This window comes from Heteronotia binoei, chromosome 4, assembly GCF_032191835.1.
Source record: "Heteronotia binoei isolate CCM8104 ecotype False Entrance Well chromosome 4, APGP_CSIRO_Hbin_v1, whole genome shotgun sequence".
Classification (NCBI taxonomy): Eukaryota; Metazoa; Chordata; class Lepidosauria; order Squamata; family Gekkonidae; genus Heteronotia; species Heteronotia binoei.
In genome coordinates, this window is record NC_083226.1 from 105,305,494 (window position 1) to 105,326,857 (window position 21,364).

At 40.4% G+C, this 21,364-nt stretch overlaps 1 protein-coding gene across 1 annotated transcript in view; it reads right to left on the minus strand.

Annotated features, from left to right (window-relative positions):
- The window catches only part of MAN2A1 (mannosidase alpha class 2A member 1), a 113,044-nt gene that overhangs the window by 40,971 nt on the left and 50,709 nt on the right, over positions 1-21,364 (minus strand). Inside the window, exons 7-12 of the mRNA XM_060235616.1 lie at positions 17,301-17,487; positions 15,902-16,079; positions 12,971-13,173; positions 10,098-10,283; positions 6,818-6,932; positions 5,264-5,331 (exon numbers count right to left, since the gene is read on the minus strand). Coding sequence (XP_060091599.1) covers positions 5,264-5,331; positions 6,818-6,932; positions 10,098-10,283; positions 12,971-13,173; positions 15,902-16,079; positions 17,301-17,487 — 937 coding nt within the window. The remainder of the gene's footprint in view (positions 1-5,263; positions 5,332-6,817; positions 6,933-10,097; positions 10,284-12,970; positions 13,174-15,901; positions 16,080-17,300; positions 17,488-21,364) is intronic.

A 21,364-nucleotide genomic window follows, 5' to 3' on the forward strand; every position in this document is an offset into this window, starting at 1 on the left:
AGAGATCTCCCCTGGCTGCCCATTATGGCCTCAAGTAGGTAATAAGAAGGCATACCAGACAAAAGAATACTGGAAAAAGGAATTATGAATCTGACCTTGCCAACTTTTTTGTACACCTTGGGTGGCTTTACTGGCACTGCCCTCCCCCAACTTTCCACCATAGTGCTATCAAGTTTAATCAAAAGGTGACCAATGGTTTGTCAAGAATGAACTATCTTATAAACTGATTGTTTCAGTGTTCTCAGGTAACTGGATTTATCCATGCCACCTCAATTAAGTGTGGAGAGCATTACTTTAATGGAGTACTTTTGTTACCTCAGACTGTTCCAACAGAAAATCAAGCAAATTAAATCTGGTCTACAGGAAGCTATCCACCTTGGCAGCATATTGGGAGGGCTTGAATCCAGGATCCCCTTGCCATCCACTAGCAGAGACACAAGCTGCTGACACCTCCTAAGCAGCAAGCCATTTAAAATGAGAGACTAACCATTAAGGAGGTTCCACATGTGAGTAACTGCAACCCAGACAAAAGAGCGCCAGTTCCTGAAGTAATCCCAGCCTTAATCTGGACCTTGCCCTGAGGTTTTTTTCAAGACAGAAATGCTCCCAAGTCTCAAAGTGGGGACTGTGGCAGAAATATAAGTGAGCCTGGGGCATTTCCGTATAGCAATCTGAATCATGCTGCTTTGGTTCTCCTCTTTTATAGAGCTTTGCAGTATAGCTGATGTGACATTCTTGCAAGCCAGTGTTGACCACTTTCCTTGAGACGTTGGCCTTCCTATGTATAAAATAATAGTTCATATTTTTCTTTCCTGGTGCCTATGGGTCTTCAAAATGCATGCTTGACAGGTAAAGGCCTAGTTTATCTGTTGAAGGCTCATTCTCAAAATGTTCATTGAGAGCAACTTTGGTGTAATGGTTAAGTGCATGGACTCTAATCTGGGAGAACTGGGTTTGATTGCCCATTCATCCACATGCAGCTGCTGGTGTGACTTTGGGTCAGCCACAAGTTCTCTCAGAGCTGTTCTCTCAAGAGCAGTTCTCTGAGAGTTCTCTCTGCCCCACCTACCTCACAGGGTGTCTGTTGTGGGGAGAGGAATGGAAAGGAGATGTTAAGCTGCTCTGAGGCTCCAAGTGAAAGGCAGGATATAAATCCAATCTCTTCTTCTTGATATGGTATCTATTACTCCCTATCACCCATTTTAACTATGGTATGAATTCAAAGTAAAATTGTACTAGAGATTTGTTTCTGCTAAAGATGTGTACTATATGTCAGCCATTTTAATTGAACCTATGAACTCAGAGTATAAAAGATTTGTCTCCTTTGGACTGACTATCAACAGTTCCTTGTGAGGCCTTGGTGACCAGTCCAGAACATTCTGTATTTCTGAACCTATTAGGTTCAGACATGTACACTAAATCAAGTATTGGGTTTTTATGAAATTATGATATGCTGAATACTGAAATGTTATGTTTTCTGTCTTAAAAGATTTAATATTGATGAAGTACTTTCAGTCGTAAAATCTTATAATGGAATAAACTAGTTTTGTTTTAGTACCATTATCTCTCTCTTTACTAAATTCAGCCTGTTGCCAGTCTCCACCCAACTAATAAAAAAACTCAAGGAATAGTCCTGGGTTCCAAAATCCTGCAACGACTGGCAACAGAGATAAAGTCTGTGCACCTCAAGGATATTGTCTGCCTGGTGCAGAGGCTTCAGCTGGTGAAGGATGCTCTGGGGCTAAGGATCATTTTTACAGCTACCTGGGACGCTGTGCCCCTTGAGATGCAGTCCTTGTTTAAAACCTGCTGACACCTGGGCAACCAATTCTGGCGCAGGATCTGCCCATCTGCTGCACGAGAGGTAGGGGGAGGGGGATGAGGAACTCCACCTATGCCATGATTGCACAGCAGAAGAGTGCTGCACAGGATGTCATCTTCTCCATGACCATCCTGCATAGGAAAGAGGAGTTCAGCATCAGGTCTACTACCAGCCTGATTCTGTCCCAAATGTTGCGTGTCCTCAAACCCTTCCAGGACACCACTGTGTGGCCATACAGTGAGCCTAGGCAAGTCATCCTCCTGACTCTAGGGTTGCTCCAGGTGCTGGCCTTCACACTGGAGCTTGCTGTTCTTTTATGGGTTTGGGCCTTGGCAGAGAGGTTGCAGGTGGACATTGCCACCAAGTTGCATCTTCTCTGCAATAAAGGGGAGTACAAGCTTGCTTTAGACTTTGATTCTAAGGTAAAAGGCAGCACTACTCTTCTGAATAGAGCTCTTGAATAGAAGCATGAGCTCTACAAAGACTATGAAGGCCACAAGCCAAAATGGCCAGAGGGTAAAGCGGTTGACAAAGTTGGGGAGGTGGAGGAGGAGCCACAACCCAGTACTTCTGCCTCAACATGGAAGCCCCACTAATGGTTATCAGTAGTGAACTGGAGGGGCAAGGGGTCAGCAGCAATGCAGATGCCAGACATACAATGGCAGAGGATTTGGCAGAGGTGATGGTGAGGGAGTACCTTGCCAGGTCCCCAGAGACTGCTGATATCAATCCCCTGGAGTACTGGCCACACAAAGCTGTCATCTGGCCCGACCTCTCTTTGTGTGGCCCTGAGTCCATCTAACACCCAAACTCCTGCAGCAAGAAAAGTTCACAATCAGGAGTATGAAATGTGAGGCATCCAGTAGCTAAGCCCTTCTGCTCACCATGAGCAGAGAGATGGATTGGCTCAGAGCCCTGAATCCACCTAACACTCAAATCCCAGCAGGGAAGAGGAGTTTACAATCAGGAAGGAATAAATGAATGTGTGTTCTGCTAGTCAGCTTTTAACAAGTTCTCTGCCTCTCTGTATGTAACTGTGCTGTGAACAGCTGACAGACAAAAAGGTGTGGAGCTGAGCTGAGTATATATACAGCTTTAGGTTCCCATAGAGCAAAATGGGAACTTTGTTATTGGCAGCCAGCGGTGCCTGTTAAGCTTTGGAGAACTCCTAATGGTGTTTCCAAGGCTGGAGAATTCTATCCTCCCCCCGGTTGTCTTGGAGTTTTGTAAAATGTTAATTAAGCCAAGATTGTCCATCTGGAAATTTATCTATTCACAAGCCACTATGAACAGCACAAAGTTAGTGGAATGTTCATGCTGGGCACCCTTCCAAAAACACCGCTTCACAGACTGGCTAAAATTTGTGATAAATTTTACTTCGTGAGCTGGTACAAAAATTCAAAAATCATAGCTGGTAATGATAAACATAAATTAACATAAATGATAAACATAAAGAAAAACTTTCTCCAGTAGAACACAGCACTTAAGCCTGAAAGATTCTACAAACCCTAATGATGTTACCAGCTGTGAAAACCTGAAATCTTTGATAACATAAATTTTATTTATTTATTTATTTGATTTATATCCCGCCCTCCCCGCCAAAGGCAGGCTCAGCGGCTTTTGCTAGAAATCCATGAAATTTTACATTTGTGAGACGCAAAACTGCTACCACCCATGGTTTTCTAACAATAATTGACAATTTCCCTCTATCTTAATACTTAACATGTGTAACTTCCCAATAGATAAACACATAAGAACATAAGAGAAGCCATGTTGGATCAAACCAATGGCCCATCCACTCCAACACTCTGTGTCACACAGTGGCCAAAAAATTTATTATATATATATATATATATATATATATATATATATATATATATATATATATATATATATATATATATATATATACACACACACACACACACACACACACACTGTGACTAATAGCCACTGATGGACCTCTGCTCCATATTTTCACCTAACCCCTTCTTGAAGCTGTCTATGCTTGTAGCCGCCACCACCTCCTGTGGCAGTGAATTCCACATGTTAATCACCCTTTGGGTGAAGAAGTACTTCCTTTTATCCATTTTAACATGACTGCTCAGCAATTTCATCAAATGCCCATGAGTTCTTGTATTGTGAGAAAGGGAGAAAAGTACTTCTTTCTCTACTTTCTCCATCCCATGCATTATCTTGTAAACCTCTATCATGTCACCCCGCAGACGACATTTCTCCAAGCTAAAGAGCCTCAAGCGTTTTAACCTTTCTTCATAGGGAAAGTGTTCCAACCCTTTAATCATTCTAGCTGCCCTTTTCTGCACTTTTTCCAATGCTATAATATCCTTTTTGAGGTGCGGTGACCAGAATTGCACACAGTATTCCAAATGAGACCGCACCATCGATTTATACAGGGGCATTATGATACTGGCTGATTTGTTTTCAATTCCCTTTCTAATAATTCCCAGCATGGTGTTGGCCTTTTTTATTGCAATCGCACACTGTCTTGACATTTTCAGTGAGTTATCTACCACGACCCCAAGATCTCTCTCTTGGGCAGTCTCTGCCAGTTCACACCCCATCAACTTTTATTTGTAGCTGGGATTCTTGGCCCCAATGTGCATTACTTTGCACTTGGCCACATTAAACCGCATCTGCCATGTTGACGCCCACTCACCCAGCCTCAACAGATCCCTTTGGAGTGCCTCACAATCCTCTCTGGTTCTCACCACCCTGAACAATTTAGTGTCATCTTCAAACTTGGCCACTTCACTGCTCACTCCCAACTCCAAATCATTTATGAACAAGTTAAAGAGCATGGGACCCAGTACCAAGCCCTGCGGAATCCCACTGCTTACCATCCTCCACTGTGAAGACTGCCCATTTATACTCACTCTCTGCTTCCTATTAATTTGACACATTCCCTGTCATGGTCATTTCTCCGCCTGTTTGCTTGTTACAGCCATTTCTCAAACAGAACATAAGTTCTGAAATAAGCTGGATCCTAATGTTTGTATAGAGATGTTCAAAATACGCTATCAAACATGAATGACAAGCTGTTTGGCAGTTCACTTAATTTTTATTACAGGGAGAAAAAAGTGTTTATGCACTATGTTTTAAGCAAGTTTTTAAATAAGGTTGTTCTATTAAGCTAGTTTTACATTACTTTGGCATTTATGCCTTTCAACAGCAACTCTTTATCCTAAAATCCCTTTAACACATAGCAACTGAAGATATAATTATGATCATATACAAAAAGCTTGCTCTGACTACTTAGATGATTTTTTCCAATTGCAATTCTTGTGTTTTGTAATTTTAGCAAGCTACTTAATAACCACTGCTTCATCCCTAAGTAAAGATCAAAATTAGAGAATCAAGTGCTTATTATTAAATATTTCTAGTTAGTTTCAAGCATTAATAAAAATAAAATGAAATATTTACCTTGGCTGCATATTCAGATCTATGACAGTCTTGTGTGGCAGAGAGTCTTGTGAAGGCTGAACATCATCCTAGAAATGGGAAATAAATTCTGCTAATTTGCAGGTGCAACTTATACAAAGCTCAAGTTTGTTTTACTGTTCACCAATGTGGACTGCCAGGACTATCAGGCCATGGATGGTGGATGGATATACTGCACATCTGGTCTCTTTAAACCATATATCTTATACAAGATGTAATCCTTAAGACTGAAACAGTACAACTGTACAGAACAGCTGCAATGAGATCACTAATTAATGAAATCATGATTTACTGCTTCATGCATTCTACTACTGCACAGTTTAAAGCAAATTGCAATAAAGTACCTTATGCAAAGATCATTACATCATACATAACATCTACTGTGTTTTTTTGGAAAAATAACTAACTTATCTTTGCACAATTTATCTTATGTTTAACAAAGTAGTAAGTTGTTAAATGTTTACTAACATATTCCCACTCCCCCAATCTTTACATAGTTATCACAAATGAATACACTCCATACAGCATTAGGTCCTTTGGTGACAAAATGATAGTATCTATGTAGAAAACAGCTTGCACTATCACCGATAAAGTATGGTATGAAAACTGCCTTAGGTATTTAATTAGACTGAAATCCTTACATTTACACTAGGCACAGAAAGTGACATAAAAATAACCCTCAGATCAACGTACCAAGAATCTTACAGTTTACTTGCATTATACCAGGGGTGGCCAAACTTGCTTAATATAAGAGCCACATAGAATAAATGTCAGATGTTTGAGAGCCATAAAACATGAACATAAACCATATGAGAGCTGCAAGGAAGGAAGGAAGACAAATAGATGGGGAGAAGGAGAACAGAAAGAGAGGTGGCTCCCAAGTCACAGTTTGGCCACTCCTGCATTATACAATAAAATCATCACATCAAATGCTCATACTTAAAACCTAACATGTAACATCATTTCTTCACGAGCATGTAGGCCTCTGGAGTTTCTTAAAAAGGGATCATCATGCTATTACCTTTCATGAGTTTTTGTGAGTTCTTCTCTGGCTCCATCCCATTTGCATTATCTCTAGCCACAGCCAGCCTCAGAAAGGCAGGAGCCTCTCAGAGTCAGCTTTCTGGTTACTTCTCTGACTGTAGATGTTTTCAGCCTCCCATTAGGACAGCCGCTTCCTCCTTCTCCCCAAACACCTTCACAGGCTCTCCATTTATCTCCTCTCTCCAATCCAAGCTCCTCCCCTTCCTGCTTTTCCACATCCAATCTCCTTGAGCCAAAACCTATTTCTTTCCACCTCCCACATTTATTATTCCTAGCCCCTCCCTCAATTATCCTCTGCACCTGGCCTAACATCTAACTGGCCTCTGCCTCACAAGGACAGCTCATCCCCATCCAGCTCTCCTGAGGTGGAGGAAGCTGCTGCCATACTGACTGCAAGTGATTTCCCCATGTGCAAGGTCACCTCCACTCCAGTCTGAGACCCTGAATACCTCCAGACATGCCATGATCATCATTTGCTCCCTCAGAACTCACCATTGTAAAGAACGGAGTTGATGGGTTGTAACTATATATTTCTTGTTCCTTTAGAATAAGAACATGAGCTGAATCAATGATGATTTTTTTCAAGTTCATTAATGAATGGAAAAGCCTGTAAACAAAAATAGATGCTATAGTTTTAGGAAATTAAATTCAAGTACTTTTAAAAGTTAAGGATGACTGGAAAGTAGCAATTGTGTTGATTAAAACCATACAAACTAAAATCCTGAAGCTCTCTATCCAAAATAGGCATCTATATAAGCAGATACATGCTTAAGTGAAGCAATGTTCCTGTTTCTAAATATGCAACTTGGCCACTGAATGTCTGTTAAGGATGTAAAACTAATATAAGAATAAAATTGTAAACTAATATAAAAGATAAGTTAATAAAACTCTGGTGTATGTGTGTGTAATACATATGATTTGCTTTCAGCTGTTTTAGTTAGTTGTTTTATATTTATGTAAATGTTATTAATGTGAATCGCCCTGAGCCCATTTTTGAGAAGAGCGGGATAGAAATATAAAATAATAAATAAATAATGTGTGTAAACCCAGAATTTCAACAAAACTTTCTTTATCTGCTAAGGATGTTAAAAATATTTTCTGTACCTATAGCATAGTGGATGTAGTCTTGAATTATTAGTCTACAGGACCAGACTGACAGCCAGGACAACAAGCCCTATATGGCAGAGGACCTGTCCACCTTAGGGACTGTCTCTCCCCACACGTTTCCCAGAGGGTACTTAGATCTGGTACACAAAATCTATTAACGATCCCTGGGCCGAGGAAGGCTAGACTGAAATCTAATAGAGAAACAGCGTTTTCAGTCACCATCCCCTATTGGTGGAACCAACTGCCAGAGGAGGCTATAGCCTTGCGAGACCTTGCGCAATTCCACAGGTCCCGCAAGACTATACTTTTCCGGCTTGCCTTCAATTGATCCTGGCATGCCAATATAGTAGCAGGAAGAACATCCATTATCCAACTGAACTGAAAGGATATCCTGATATTAGCACCATATTGTTTTAAGTGTTTTAGATTGTTTTAATTAATGGCTGACCTGAACCTGTTTAAATGTAATTGTTGGCTATATTGTTATGTGATTTTATAGGTTGTGAGCCGCCCTGAGCGGGAGGGCAAGATATAAATCAAATAAATAAATAATAATAGCAACAACCAGGGCCCTTTTTCTAGCAGGAGGTCCTCTGCATATTAGGCCATGTCCCCCTGATGTAGCTAATCCTCCTGGTGCTTACAGTAGGCCCTGTACTAACAGCCCTCTAAGCTCTTAGAGGATTGGCTACATCAGGAGACATGGCCTAATATGCAGAGGAGCTTCTTCTAGAAAACTAGCCCTGATAACAAAGACAAACAGGCCTATTCAACTCTGATTATCAGCAATACAACCAGTTTCTACTGAGGTCACAGCAGCAGAAACAGGAAATCTGTGAGAACCCTGCCCCCTCCTCCAACCATGACTCCCTTAAATAGTAGGTGCCCCATCTTATTTTGGATTTAGTTGTTTTAATCTCAGGGAAGAAGGGTGTGCTGAATTAGAAACTGACCAATCTTCCCTAGCTCAGTGACATATTGTTATCAATAACAAAAGACTTTTCAACATCAGAGACATCACCCAAAGTCCTGACATGTCCCAGAAGTGTCTGCCCAGCCCAAGAAAGTTGCTATTTCATTAACCAACTCCGGTTCTTCTTTTGCCTTTTTTCACTCAATCAAGACAGGCACTTGAGTCATGAATTTACACTTCATCCTGTTTCAGGAGCTTTCTTTATTCACACACACTTTTGTTTTTATGCAGATCTGGTTCCAACCTAATTAAAGTATGTTAATTGTGTTGCCTCACCCAGGCTCTTTGTGGCCATGCAGATTTGATAGCGGCTAACTTTAAACTAGCCAATGAGATTCAAACTTTATCTGGACCCAATCAAAAGCCAGGATGACTAAACCCCACCTACCCTGGTGATCAGTCCATAAAAGAAGGACCCTAGGCACTAGCAAATGGTTCTTCAGATCTCTGGTCTAAATCTCTGCTGGTCAGAACTCAGGTTTCCTGCTGAGAACCCCAGCTGCACTTTTGTAGGCTTTTTCTCAGCTGACTATTCATTCTGCTCCTTTGAACTCAGCTATGTTTGCCGAACATCTCTCCGGATCTCAAGGCCCCAGATTTCATGCTGTATGTCTCTTCCCTAAAACTTCTCACTTTCCTCCCTTCTGCCTTTTATAAATGTGCCTTCTTGTTTGAATGTGTGCACGCACAGGCATGTATGGTTACTTAAGAAATTAATTCTCAAGTGCCTAGTGTAGATTCATTACATTTTTATTATTTTTATTTTGTATACAATAAAGTTGTTTGTGTTTACAATAACTTTTTCTCACTCTCTTTCTTCATAACTTTATTTTGGGGTATCCCTGCCAAAATCCATCCTGGCATAAACAGCATTATTCTTTCCTGAACTCTTTTAAAGCCAGTTTCTCCTTCTTTGGATCTAGCTTGTGTAAACAAATCTCATACATTTGAAGTCAAATGGCAGTGTGTTCTTTTCTGATATAGCTACACCCTCATAAACTGCAACTATTGTAGTCTCTCCTTTTGGTTACTACTGAACTCTCTCTGCCAGAGAACTGCCATTCTTGCTCCTCTTTGGAAGTGAAATATAATACAGGACAGTAAGAGCAAAATATACAAGCCAACATCTTTCAGGGGTCTATATTTATGTATATTTCCAGTTAACCTAGCAATAATACAATATATTTTTCTATAATATATTCTCACAAACAATAAAATATCCAAAGTGTTTAATTTTTTACCAGATTCTTCACTGCCATGAAGAAATCACAATGCTATTATCTATAGAAAAGAAAAATGATTTCATTCTTTCTCTGGTGCACAGATCATGAATATACTTCTTTTTGCATCAAGTTCCAAACAGATTTTCATGCATACAAGCTGGCCAGCAGCTCATGGATAACTATGTTGATGGTATTCTTCCCCCTCATCCAATTTAAAGCTAGTTCTAAGACCACAAGATATATAAAAGGGGGTTGGCTCCAGCGGACCATAAGGAATGGATCTTTCCCAGTTCTACCTTCCTACTCAAGCCCAGTACTTACCAAGGAGTGGACCCTGTGTGTTGGCCTGGGAACAGTAGGAACTGGATGCCTCAAGAGTCAGCAATAATCACCCCCTTCCTCTTTGTGAAGCAGAAGATGCATTTCAATCCAAGCCATTACATTTAAGCATTATACAGAGGTACCTCACCTAGTCCCATAATCAACGACAACCCAATCTTTAGAAGTTCCTGTGATAGCATCATGATGCTGAAAGAGTCCCAAGTTTCTCCTAGCCTCTGTCAGTAACTTGTAGTGCTCCACTGAAGGAAATACTTTCATTCTTTCATTTTTTTTAGACTGTGCCAAGGCCAAAGAATAAAGAATTTCAGCAGCCCTAGAATACAAAGTGATTTTTATTACTAACAGTATTTATATACCACATTTCAGCAAAATGCTCCCAAAGTAATTCTTAAATATTACAACAAATCTTAACTCTGATGTTATCACTACAGTTTTCTTCTGCCCTCTTCCTTTTGATTCTTGCAGATCCTGACACACAAGACTGTATTCAGCAGTTTCTGGTTCTTAGAATTCTTTGACTGATGTGCAGTCTTCTCTTCAGCATTCTTTCTGTCACAGACTCACAGAAAAAATAGCACTACCAAAAGTGTGACACAAAATACCAGCCCCATATAAACACACCTTTCAAAGGGTGCATAAACATCATACTTTACCAGCCCTCAGTAGTAAAAGACAAGGCTGCTTATACTCAAAGACAGAACTGCAATATAATGTTGCATAAAATGCTGTATCAAAGTATCCAAATGCAGAACTTCAATGTAAATGTTGAAATGACATAAAACAGACAAAGGTAGATGTGCAAACTCATAAAGAAACCAGCATAGGTACTACCAAGATGCCTGTCAACCAGCTTCAGAAATATTTAGCATTATAATCAGTTCTGTTTACCAAAGCAAAGCAATACTCTCTCCAATATAATAACCATTCAGCTACCATCTGCATTATAATCCATATTTCCATGTTTTAAATCAAGTGCATTTGATGGGTTTTTGAGTGACAGAGCTTGAAAAGTTCGAAACCTGAATAAGCACTCTCAGTGAACAGCTAATTTCAGCTCTATGCAAAGCTATTACACAAGTCCCACTGGAGAAAGACTTAAACTGAATCCTCATAATCATCAGAACATTCACCAGTCTTCCCCAGCAACAAATCAAATGCACAGTAACAAAGCATTGCATTCTACCCCAAATCTTTAAAGCACTATTTCCAAAGTGACTCAAGACACACTAAGGAACTGCTATCCAGTAGGACCAGTGAGAGCTTCTGAGGACATGTGGACTTTCCCCCCAACATATTGTGTTGAAACTTCACTTTTATGTAAGCAGCTCTTTGAGCATTTTAAGTTCTATAAAGTATTGTGAAGGAGTGATATAAAAAAGGGGGTGGGCTACAACAATTTTTGAGAGCTCCACTTGTGGAATGGAGTTTCCAGTCTCCATATGGCCATCATAGCACCCCACGAGGGGCTGCCTCCTGAGTTCAGGAAACCAAAAGGAACAGAACTTTGCGCAACGTAAGGAGTGTGCAGTGGGAACTGTAGGGTGAGGAAGAGATGCGCCTTAAGATCCAACTCATTATCTACCCTGCTTTTAGTTTCAAAGTATCTTTCCACATCAGGGTACACGTACAGCCTGAGTGTCCATCAGTTCTCCAGCAAGTTGTATTTGGATGGCTCTAATATGTGAATCCAGGCTTTCTCTTGGCAGCTTGCCCCCTCCTGCCACTGCTTCTGTGCCAAGACTTAGCTCTATAATAGAAGAGGCAGTTGCACAGGTGCACACCTGCATGGCACTGTCCTAAACTCAATAACAACTTTTCCTGGGAACACTGAGGTAATCCGATCATGATCTCCCTTACATGTAATCAAGGGAGTTCAAGTAAGGCAAGATTGCCTGGGGACTGGGTGTGTGCAAACTTGCCTCACTTGAACTCCCTTGATTACATGTAAGGGAGTATAGTAGCATACACATGTATAGTATAGTAGCATACACATGTGCAAGTGACTGCAGAACTGACTTTTAATACCAATTATTTAATATTTTGCAGAACAGTCTTGTATCAAATGGGGGCATCCTCCCTGGGCCCACTTTCAAAAGAACAGCTCACAATTCAAAAAACACTAGACATTGATAGACGCAAAATATACCAACCATGAATATGGGGAACAAAAGTAGGATGAGAGTCTTGCCTAGAACTCATTAGTGATGGCCACGGTAACATCCACCACCCTTCCCTTCAGCACTTGCTAGACCCACAGTAGAAGAGCGGCCTGGAAAAAAGTATCCCAGCTCCTTCAGCCTGGGAGGCAGGAAGAATTGACATGAGGTTTGCAGACCAAGCAAGAGTAGCAATAGGATTCAATAGGCCATAAGCAGTTAATCTAAAAAGGGTATCCACAATGGTCTCTCTCTGCACTGCACTGTTCCTTCTAGCTAATACCTCAAGCTTTGTGTAGTCCCTCAAAGTAATCTGACAAAGTCCAAAAGTGAGCCTGAAGGGGAATAATAAAATAACCAAATTATTTGAACTATGCACAGTCAGAACGTCCCCCCCTCCAAAAAAAAAAGACAAAAAACTTTATTTGGCAAACGCTTATTGATTTCAACACTACAGCTCTTGGCTGGCCTTCTCTGTCCTTTCTCTTCTTCTCCACACTTACTTGACATTTTTTTTCCTTTCCCTTTGCTCTTTATTGCTTGCTAACTTATGACAGAAATTGTGGGCTAAGGCCAAACTCAGAAATAAACTTGGAAATCATAAACCTTCAGAATTTGATAGATGGGCCTTTGCTACCAAAACAACCCGTTTTCTTTCATTCTGTTTTAGAGCTCTTTTACAAGGCTCTTTTTTGTAAGCTCTTGGAGGATTGGCTACATCAGGGGTGTGGTCTAATATGCAAAGGAGCTTCTGCTAGAATTCCACCCCTGAGTATGTCAAGGTGATTGTTACATGTACATTACTGCAACATCAGAGTACAATACTCAAGCTGACTCTGCTTACCTTAAATATGACTCTAAAATCCTATCTAGTCGTTTGTAGAAAGGCCGTGATGTAAAATATCCACTCCAATAGTGGTGATCTCTGTCTGCATAAGTGAAGAAATCACCACTCAAAATAGGAAACACTGAACTACCTGTCCTTTCGTCCAAACCACCAGCTTTTCGTAGTGCCTCAAAGTAATCTGATAACGTCCCAAACTGAGCCTGAAGGAAATAATAAAATGACCAAAATTGTTTCAACTACACAAAGTCAGATTTCCCACCCCCCACCCCCTAGAAGACACATTTTTATTCAGCAAAAGCTTATTCATTTCAGTACTAAAGCTCGGGGTTGGCCTTCTCTCAGTCCTTTATCTTCTTCTCTATACTTGCTTGACATTTCTTTCTTTCCCTTTGCTCTTTATTGCTTATTAACTCCTGACAGAAATTGTGAGCCAAAGCCAAACTCAGAAATAAGCTGGAAAATCATAAACATCCAGAATTTGGTAAATAGGCATATGCTACCAAAACAATCTATTTTATTTCATGCTGCTCTAGAGCTTTAGTAGCTCCTCACTTTTACCCACATGTTTGAAATACCTCAAGTGTAATCCATAAGCAGTACAGGATTCCTCCCCCTCCCCCATCTTATTTCTGAATTAATTTCATTTATCAGTCAAGGGCAGACACACAATGACACAATTGCCTTATATTGTATCAAACTATTGGCTTATCAAGGTCAGTACTGTCTACTTTGACTGGCAGCAGCTCTCCAGGGTCTCGTGGACAGGTTTTTCACATCACCTGCTACCTTGTCCTTTTTAAATAGAGATGCCAGGGACTGGATCCAGGACTTTCTGCATGCAAAGCAGATGGTCTAGGACTGAGCTGTTCATTCTCATTATGTGTATGAGCAAAGTAAGAGTCCATAGACATGCCCATGATCAGAGTGGTCCTCAGCTATGTGCACTCCAAACGGCTTGGACTAGGGGGAAGGAACATGGTGTCCTTTGTACTGTTTCTCAAACCTAGTTAAAGCAGCTAGTTTCTCAAACTGGGTTAAATACTCACAATTGAAAACTAAATTCAGAAATCTTGTTTACCTAATTCAGTTTTAGAGCAGTCATTGCACTAGGTCAATTGTTTTCAAAATATTTCTCTTAAGAAAATAAACACAAAGGAAAATAACTCAAATATATAAGAGAACAGCAAGTCTCCAGAAGTAAATCATCTGTTAATTTTTATATGAACAACTGGAAGGTCATTTATGGTTAAATAAATTAAATATGGAGAACTACATTATTTCAAAAATCCCTTCATTCTGGGAATTTTGCTTGGCTAACCCATATATTATGGATTCATTTTCACTCTTCTTTAATGCTATTTTCTGCCAACTGGAATTAATCTTCTCATTTGGAAATATGATTTTTTAATTATTATGTAAGTTATAAACCTTTAGTTTTCTAGACACATTATATCAGGTCTGTAGCTATGGTGGGGTCTCTGGGGTCCCACCCCTTGACTTCCTGCCAAGTCCCCCCCCAACTTTCTATCCAGCTTAGGCCCCTCAACTTCCTATTTTTATTTTTCATGCCTCCATTCTCATGGCCAGCTATTAAAAAAACCCTTCACAGGCAGCCCTGAGACAGCATATCCTGCAAGAAGTCCCCACATGGCAAAAGCACCTCCAGCACCACTTCCTCACCCTTGTCCACCGCCATCCCAGACCACCTGCCTTCCCTCAGCAGCCCGTTGCCAACTCAGGCCTGGTCCCCCTTCCCATAGTGCCCCTTCTCAGACCAGCCACGTTCAGCCTTGGCTGACTGGCAGCTCTCTAAGCAGGTTAGTGCACTAGCGTACTCCTCTACTACCTTGCCCCCTGCCTGCCTTCCCCACCCAGCCACTGTAAAAGGGAGAGTGGTGGTTGGTTGGTGTGCTGCATGCTGGGTAGGGGAAGCTGGGCTTGCAGTTGGCAGACCAGGAAGAAGAAGAAGCAGCCATCACAGCAGAGGAGACACAGCCTGCTTTTGCTGCACTCCTGCTGGATTTCAGCCATGAGAGGGGGGCCCAGGGAAAAAAAGAGACAGGCATCTGTCCTGTCTGCAGATCACCAGATGAGAGAGCTGGAGGGTGCGTTGAGAAATTTCCCTTTGGAATAAGTGAGTTGGCCCAGGGAGGGGGTGGGTACCCAGGCTAGGGAAGCCTTCTCCTTTCTGGGAGGGGAGAGCAGGAGGCCATCAATGCGGGGATGGGCAAAAAGCAACGAGGCACCTAGTTTTAATTTAATCAAATTAAATTAAATTAAGTGCCCCCTTAGAAATTTGAATGCACCCCAAAATAAAATCCTGGGCCTGTATTATATATGGGACTGAATTATATATACCTCGAAGCTTAATAAGTACAAAACCTGAACGTATTCATATTTACTGTCTGTGAAGCAAGGCCATCATAACATGCTTTCTATGACTTTCCTTGTTTGCAGACACTCTTGCAGTGCTGTTCTGGTGTAGTGGTTAAGTGCGCGGATTCTTATCTGGGAGAACTGGGTTTGATTCCCACTCCTCCACTTGCACCTGCTGGAATGGCCTTGGGTTAGCCATAGCTCTGGCAGAGGTTGTCCTTGAAAGGGCAGCTGCTGTGAGAGCCCTCTCAGCCCCACCCATCTCACAGGGTGTCTGTTGTGGGGGGAGAAGATATGGGAGATTGTAAGCCGTTCTGAGTCTCTGATTCAGAGAGAAGAGCGGGGTATAAATCTGCAATTTTTCTTCTTCTTATTCCAATATAAGCCTACTGATGTCAATGTTGTTAGACTGGAGTAACTGGCTGTCACTCTAGATCTCTTTGCACCACAGACTACATTTTTTACCAACATTTTTTAAAAAAATTGAAAGCACTGAAATCAGAAAGAGGCTGGCTAACATGACCATGTTTTTACAAAAATTAAGAAAGTTACCTTAACATGCAACTCAGGATGAGAATTCATATAGTCAAAAAGCTTCTGATAATTCTGATACTGTTGATCCCATTCTGAACTTTCAGTGTAGCGGAAATCGTCTCCTAATGGAACCAACAAAACTTTGGTATGAAAGAGCTTTGACTTCTTTCTGTATTGATCTAAAATCATCCAAGCCCTTCAAAAAGAAAAGAATATAAATGGGTAAAACAACATTTTAAAATAACCACCCTCATCTGGTATTTTACAGTTTTGTGACATACTGTTGTTTCTGGGATTTGAGAATATTTTCACATTTATAAGAGCTATCAGTTTTAAATAGAGACAGGCATACTGAATACTCATTCACTCAAAAGAGAACATCTCATTCATTGAGGTCCCATTTTCAAAATTCCAACCGACATGAGTGAATTTGGAGTGAATTTATTTCCTGAAGAAGAGCTTGATCCTGAAATGTTGGCACTTATCCGGAAGCCGCATTGTCTTCCAGCTACTATTCATCAGGTCTGCATTCCTTTTTTTCTGGAACAGACCTTCCATTATACCACCTTTCTACACAGCATTGCTGGGACTTTCACTTTCAGGCTTTGTTCCTTTATAATTGGAGGTGCCTTTGTATGTTATATTTTCCTTTTGCTACCATTATGGAGTTTGGCAATTAAGCAATTGTATTCATAAGCAATTCTGATTATATTTCACTGTATCATAAGTAATTTGACTAGTTTGTGTTTATTAACATAATATTGAATTCATATAGCATATTAGAACACAGTGGTTGTTTACTGATTCAAATACAGTAACAGCCATCTGGTTGTCCTCAAGTAGTATAAGCCAGAACTTTTCTTTCAGTAACTGGTCCAAAGGCCTCAGGGACTTGAGAGGTTTCCAAGTGAGAGTTTCTGCAAGCCACCTGCCAGGTCATAAGCAGCACTCCCGACTCCTGTGGCCAACTTTTGGCCTGGGCAGTACTATCAGAAACCCCTGAGCAATGTTCCTTTAAGTTCAAAGATAAAATAATTGCCTCTTTAAATAATGTAGGAGGGCAAAGTACCCAGATAAATATCATAAGAATTCTTTGTGAACTGTTTCCATTTTTAATTAAGAGCTTCCAAAATCCCAAGCTTGTAACTGAAAGCTAACAAAATTTGTGGCAGGTATGAGCTTTTGTGAGTCACTGCTCACTTCTTCAGATTGAAAAAAATGAGCAGTGACTCATGAAAGCTCATACCAGCCACAAATTTTGTTAGTTTTTAAGGTGCTACTGGACTCTTACTATTTTCTACTGCTACAGACACAACTAGCATGGCTACCCATCTTGATTTAACAGCTTTCAAGTTACACATTCATGTATTTGGAGAACCCAAGTTTAGCTTTGAAATTAATACCATCATGCACTTACCTATGCTGAATGTTTCCAGGATGAATAGCTTCAGGAGGAACTCTCCAGGGACAATTGACTCTGCCACCAGGTAAGCGTTTAAAATCAAACTGGCAGCAAACTTTAGGATCTGGGCCACAAGTATGAGGAACATCATAGCTATAAAAAGGCATCATGTGGCAGAGAATATCTGTACTGGATCCCGAATCTAGAATTTTTAAAATCAAAATAAAGATACAGAAATGGAATGTTATAGACTGGCCTAGAAAGAGGCCATTAGTGGGAAGTCTGACTTTAACCAGTTTATAGATGCTGCATTCAGGTGTTCATGATAAGCACAAACATGTATGGTTTTCTGTGCCAACACACTCCTTTCCCTCTTTCCATCATGTGCAGAGCACGAATGAAAGCTTCCTTGTCTGGGGTTCCTTCAAGCACACTCCAGTGGCATCCAAATGTAAGGTAAATAGGAGTTTGTTCCTCACAAAATAGGATTCTGTAGCTTTTGGTGGAAGGCTTGACAAACACAAGCTTTGGTTCATGCATAAAGGAAAAATAGAGAGCAAAGGGGGAAAGCAGGACATTTGTGGAGTACAGCCAAAATTCTGACCTATATCAGCAATTAGCTCCACTTACACTATTTTTTTTTTTACTTTTCATTATTGCCATGATTCAAGAGTCTGCATGTGCAAAGTGTGCAAGCTCCACTGTAGTTTTCCTAAGATTTGTTACAATAAAGATTTACCAACTCCATCCACAGAAGCTGCCATCTTCCGTCATTTCTTCAGCTGGCACATACCACACTCACTGTTCATTTAGCAGCTATAACTGTCTGTCATGTCATGTCTCCTAGTATACATCGTAAGCCTGTGTAAGAAGCTAGCTTTAACTGTCAAGACCTCACCACCTCCAAAACCATTCACACTATGTTGCATCTCAAGAAGCTCCCATTACTTAATCAAATGCCATATGCCAAGTATATGTCCACATACTAATCAACCACATGTATCTCAGTATCCTAGGGTTATTAATTAGACATAAAGTTGCACCTGAGTAAAGCATACAGCAGAGAACTCTGATTAAATATGTCAAGAAGCTCCAGAATGGCTAAATTCAATAGAGACTCAACTGAAATAGGATTAATAAATTTGTTCAGAAGAATCAGAGCTGCAGAGCACCAGCTTTTAAAAAAGAAAACTGAACACATTCTCTTAACCGAACCACTTCTGTGTTCAGAAGCCAATCTCCTTTCATAAAGATTTCCAAAGATGCTAACTCAAGAAAAAGCACTTTAAAAGTCATTCTCTTCTTGACCTTTTCCACATTGAGCCTTAGACTCCATAGTCAGAAATAAAATCAATGGTTGCAATCCTTATTCTATTCTTCACCAAACCTTTTTTCTATAGGTTACACACAGTTATTCCTTTGGCTTTCCTTAAAATCCAGTACTATAACATTCCTTTACTGTTATTATCTCTGTCCATTCCCTACAAAGGAAAAGTAACAAAATACCACTATAAGAGAAAGCATCCAACACTGCAGAATTTCTTCTAAGTAAACATTTCTGGAAGTTATCTTGACCAGTAATCTTCAGCCTTTCCAGACTGAGATGCACTTTAGAATCAAAGAATCAGAGTCTCAAGGGACCTCCAGGGTCGTCTAGTCCAACTCCCTGCACAATGCAGGAAACTCCATCATCAAACAAACCTTTAATGGCATAGTAATACAATAAAACAGGGATAAACAGTCTAAGAACTAGATATCGAAAAATATAAAAAAGTGTTGCAACTGACCGGAATCCACTGACGTTAAAACGGCAGAGCAGTAGACAGAATATATATATAATATTATATAGTTCTTAAGTTCCATACACATGACAGGAACTCAGCTACAGATGCAGTGATTTCGGGGAACTTGTTGGATAACAAAAAGGCTAAATTATTATCGGTCAAAGGATTTGAAGAGGGGAGAAGAGGATGAATAGAGTAATGAGAGCAGCGAAGGAGAATATGTTGTACAGAATTAGGTTCCTTAAAGAGGCAGGAAACTCACAAATACCTCCCCCTAAATTCACAGGATCTTCATTGCTGTCACATGGCCATCTAACCTCTATTTAAAAACTTCCAAGGAAGGAGAGCCCACTGCCTCCTGAGGAAGCCTGTTCCACTGAGGAACAACTATAATGGTCAGGAAGTTCTTCTTAATGTTGAGCTGGAAACTCTTTGATTTAATTTCAACCCTTTGGTTCTGGTCTTATCTTCTGGAGTCACAGAAAACAATTCCACACCATCCTCTAGATGACAGCCCTTCAAGTTCTTGGAAGATGGTGATCATATCACCTCTCAGCTGCCTCCTCTCCAGGCTAAACATGCCCCGCTCCTTCAACCTTTCTTCATAGGACTTGGTCTCCAGACCCCTCACCATCTTTGTCGCCCTCCTATGGACCCTATCCAGCTTGTCTATACCCTTCTTAAAATGTGGTACCCAAAACTGAACACAATACTCCAGGTGAGGTCTTACCAGAGCAGAGTAAAGCCATACCATCACTTCATGTGATCTGGACACTATACATCTGTTGATACAGTCCAAAATTGCATTTGCCTTTTTAGCCACTGCATCACACTGCTGACTCATGTCCAGCATATGGTCCACTAAGACCCCTAGATCCTTTTTGCACATACTACTGCTAACACAAGTCTCCCCCATCCTATAGCCATGCATTGGATTTTTCCTACCTAAATGCAGAACTTTACATTTATCCCTGCTAAAATGCATTTTATTGGTTTTAGCCCAGTTTTTCAGCCTGTCAAGATCATCCTGTATCCTTTGTCTGTTTTCTACTGTACTTGCAAGCGCTCCCAATTTAGAATCATCTGCAAATTTAATAAGCATTCCCTGTATTCCTTCATCCAAATCATTTATAAATATGTTGAACAAAACAGGCCCCAGGACAGATCTTTGAGGCAGTCCACTTGTCACTCCTCTCCAACAGGATGAGGAAACATTCACAAGCACAACCAGTTACAGATCCACCTAACGGTAACAGGATCTAAACCACATTTTACCAACTTGTCAATGATAGTATGTGGAACCTTATCAAAAGCCTTCCTGAAATCAAGATAAACCTTAAATTTCCAGGTGGCAGCATAAAGACCCAGAGAACTGTAAGCAGGTGACAAAAAGTCACAGGACAGGAAGATAGGGACCAAGAAGTATGACAATATCAGTGGTCACAGCCAGAATCATTTGCATCAAAGCAAAATAGCTGAGCACAGGAAGCACAACCTGAGTACCAGGAGATATACAGTAGTGGGGAGTTCAGGTATCCTCTCTAACACTCAGCATTCTCACTTACCTCCTGCTGTTCCTCTCTCAAAAAGAGAGAGGCTGCACAAGCAGCCTAGCAGCAGATTCTTCCAAAAAGCAACCAAAAATTGTAACCTGTTCTGGGTTTTTTTGAATTCTTTTGTTTCTGTTAGTGAGCTGTACATTTTTATGTTTATTGCTGTCTTTTGCAGATTTTACACATGGTTGAATTTGTATAGCTTTAGAATGCTGTTGCTGGTATTTTGTAATTTTTACAGTTGTTTCTATTTTGTATTTTTGTTTTATATTTTGTAAGCCACCCTGAATTCTTTTGTAGAACAGTAATATATAGAACAGTACATATATATGTAATGAACAAACATAAATACAATCATAGCATGCATAAAAATACAAAAAAAAATATAAACATTTAAAACCAGAGATGATCATTTCTCGTCAAAGGCCTTCTAAAACAAATAAGTTGACACTGAAACATCTGCAAAAGAAGGACCATGCTCAACTCTTAGAAGAGGAAGATCCACAACACAGGGGCATCTGCAAAGGAAATCTTCATGCAGGTCCCCACAAAATACAACTATGGCAACAGTGGTTCCCATAGTAAAGTCCCCTCATATGATTTCAGAGTATACATAGTTATATATGGATCAAGTGAGTCCTTCAGCTACTGTGGATTCAAACCATTTATGGCATTACAGATCCAAAACAGCACTTTGTACTGGCACTGGGAACAAGTCAACGTAAATTACTTGGAATAGGTT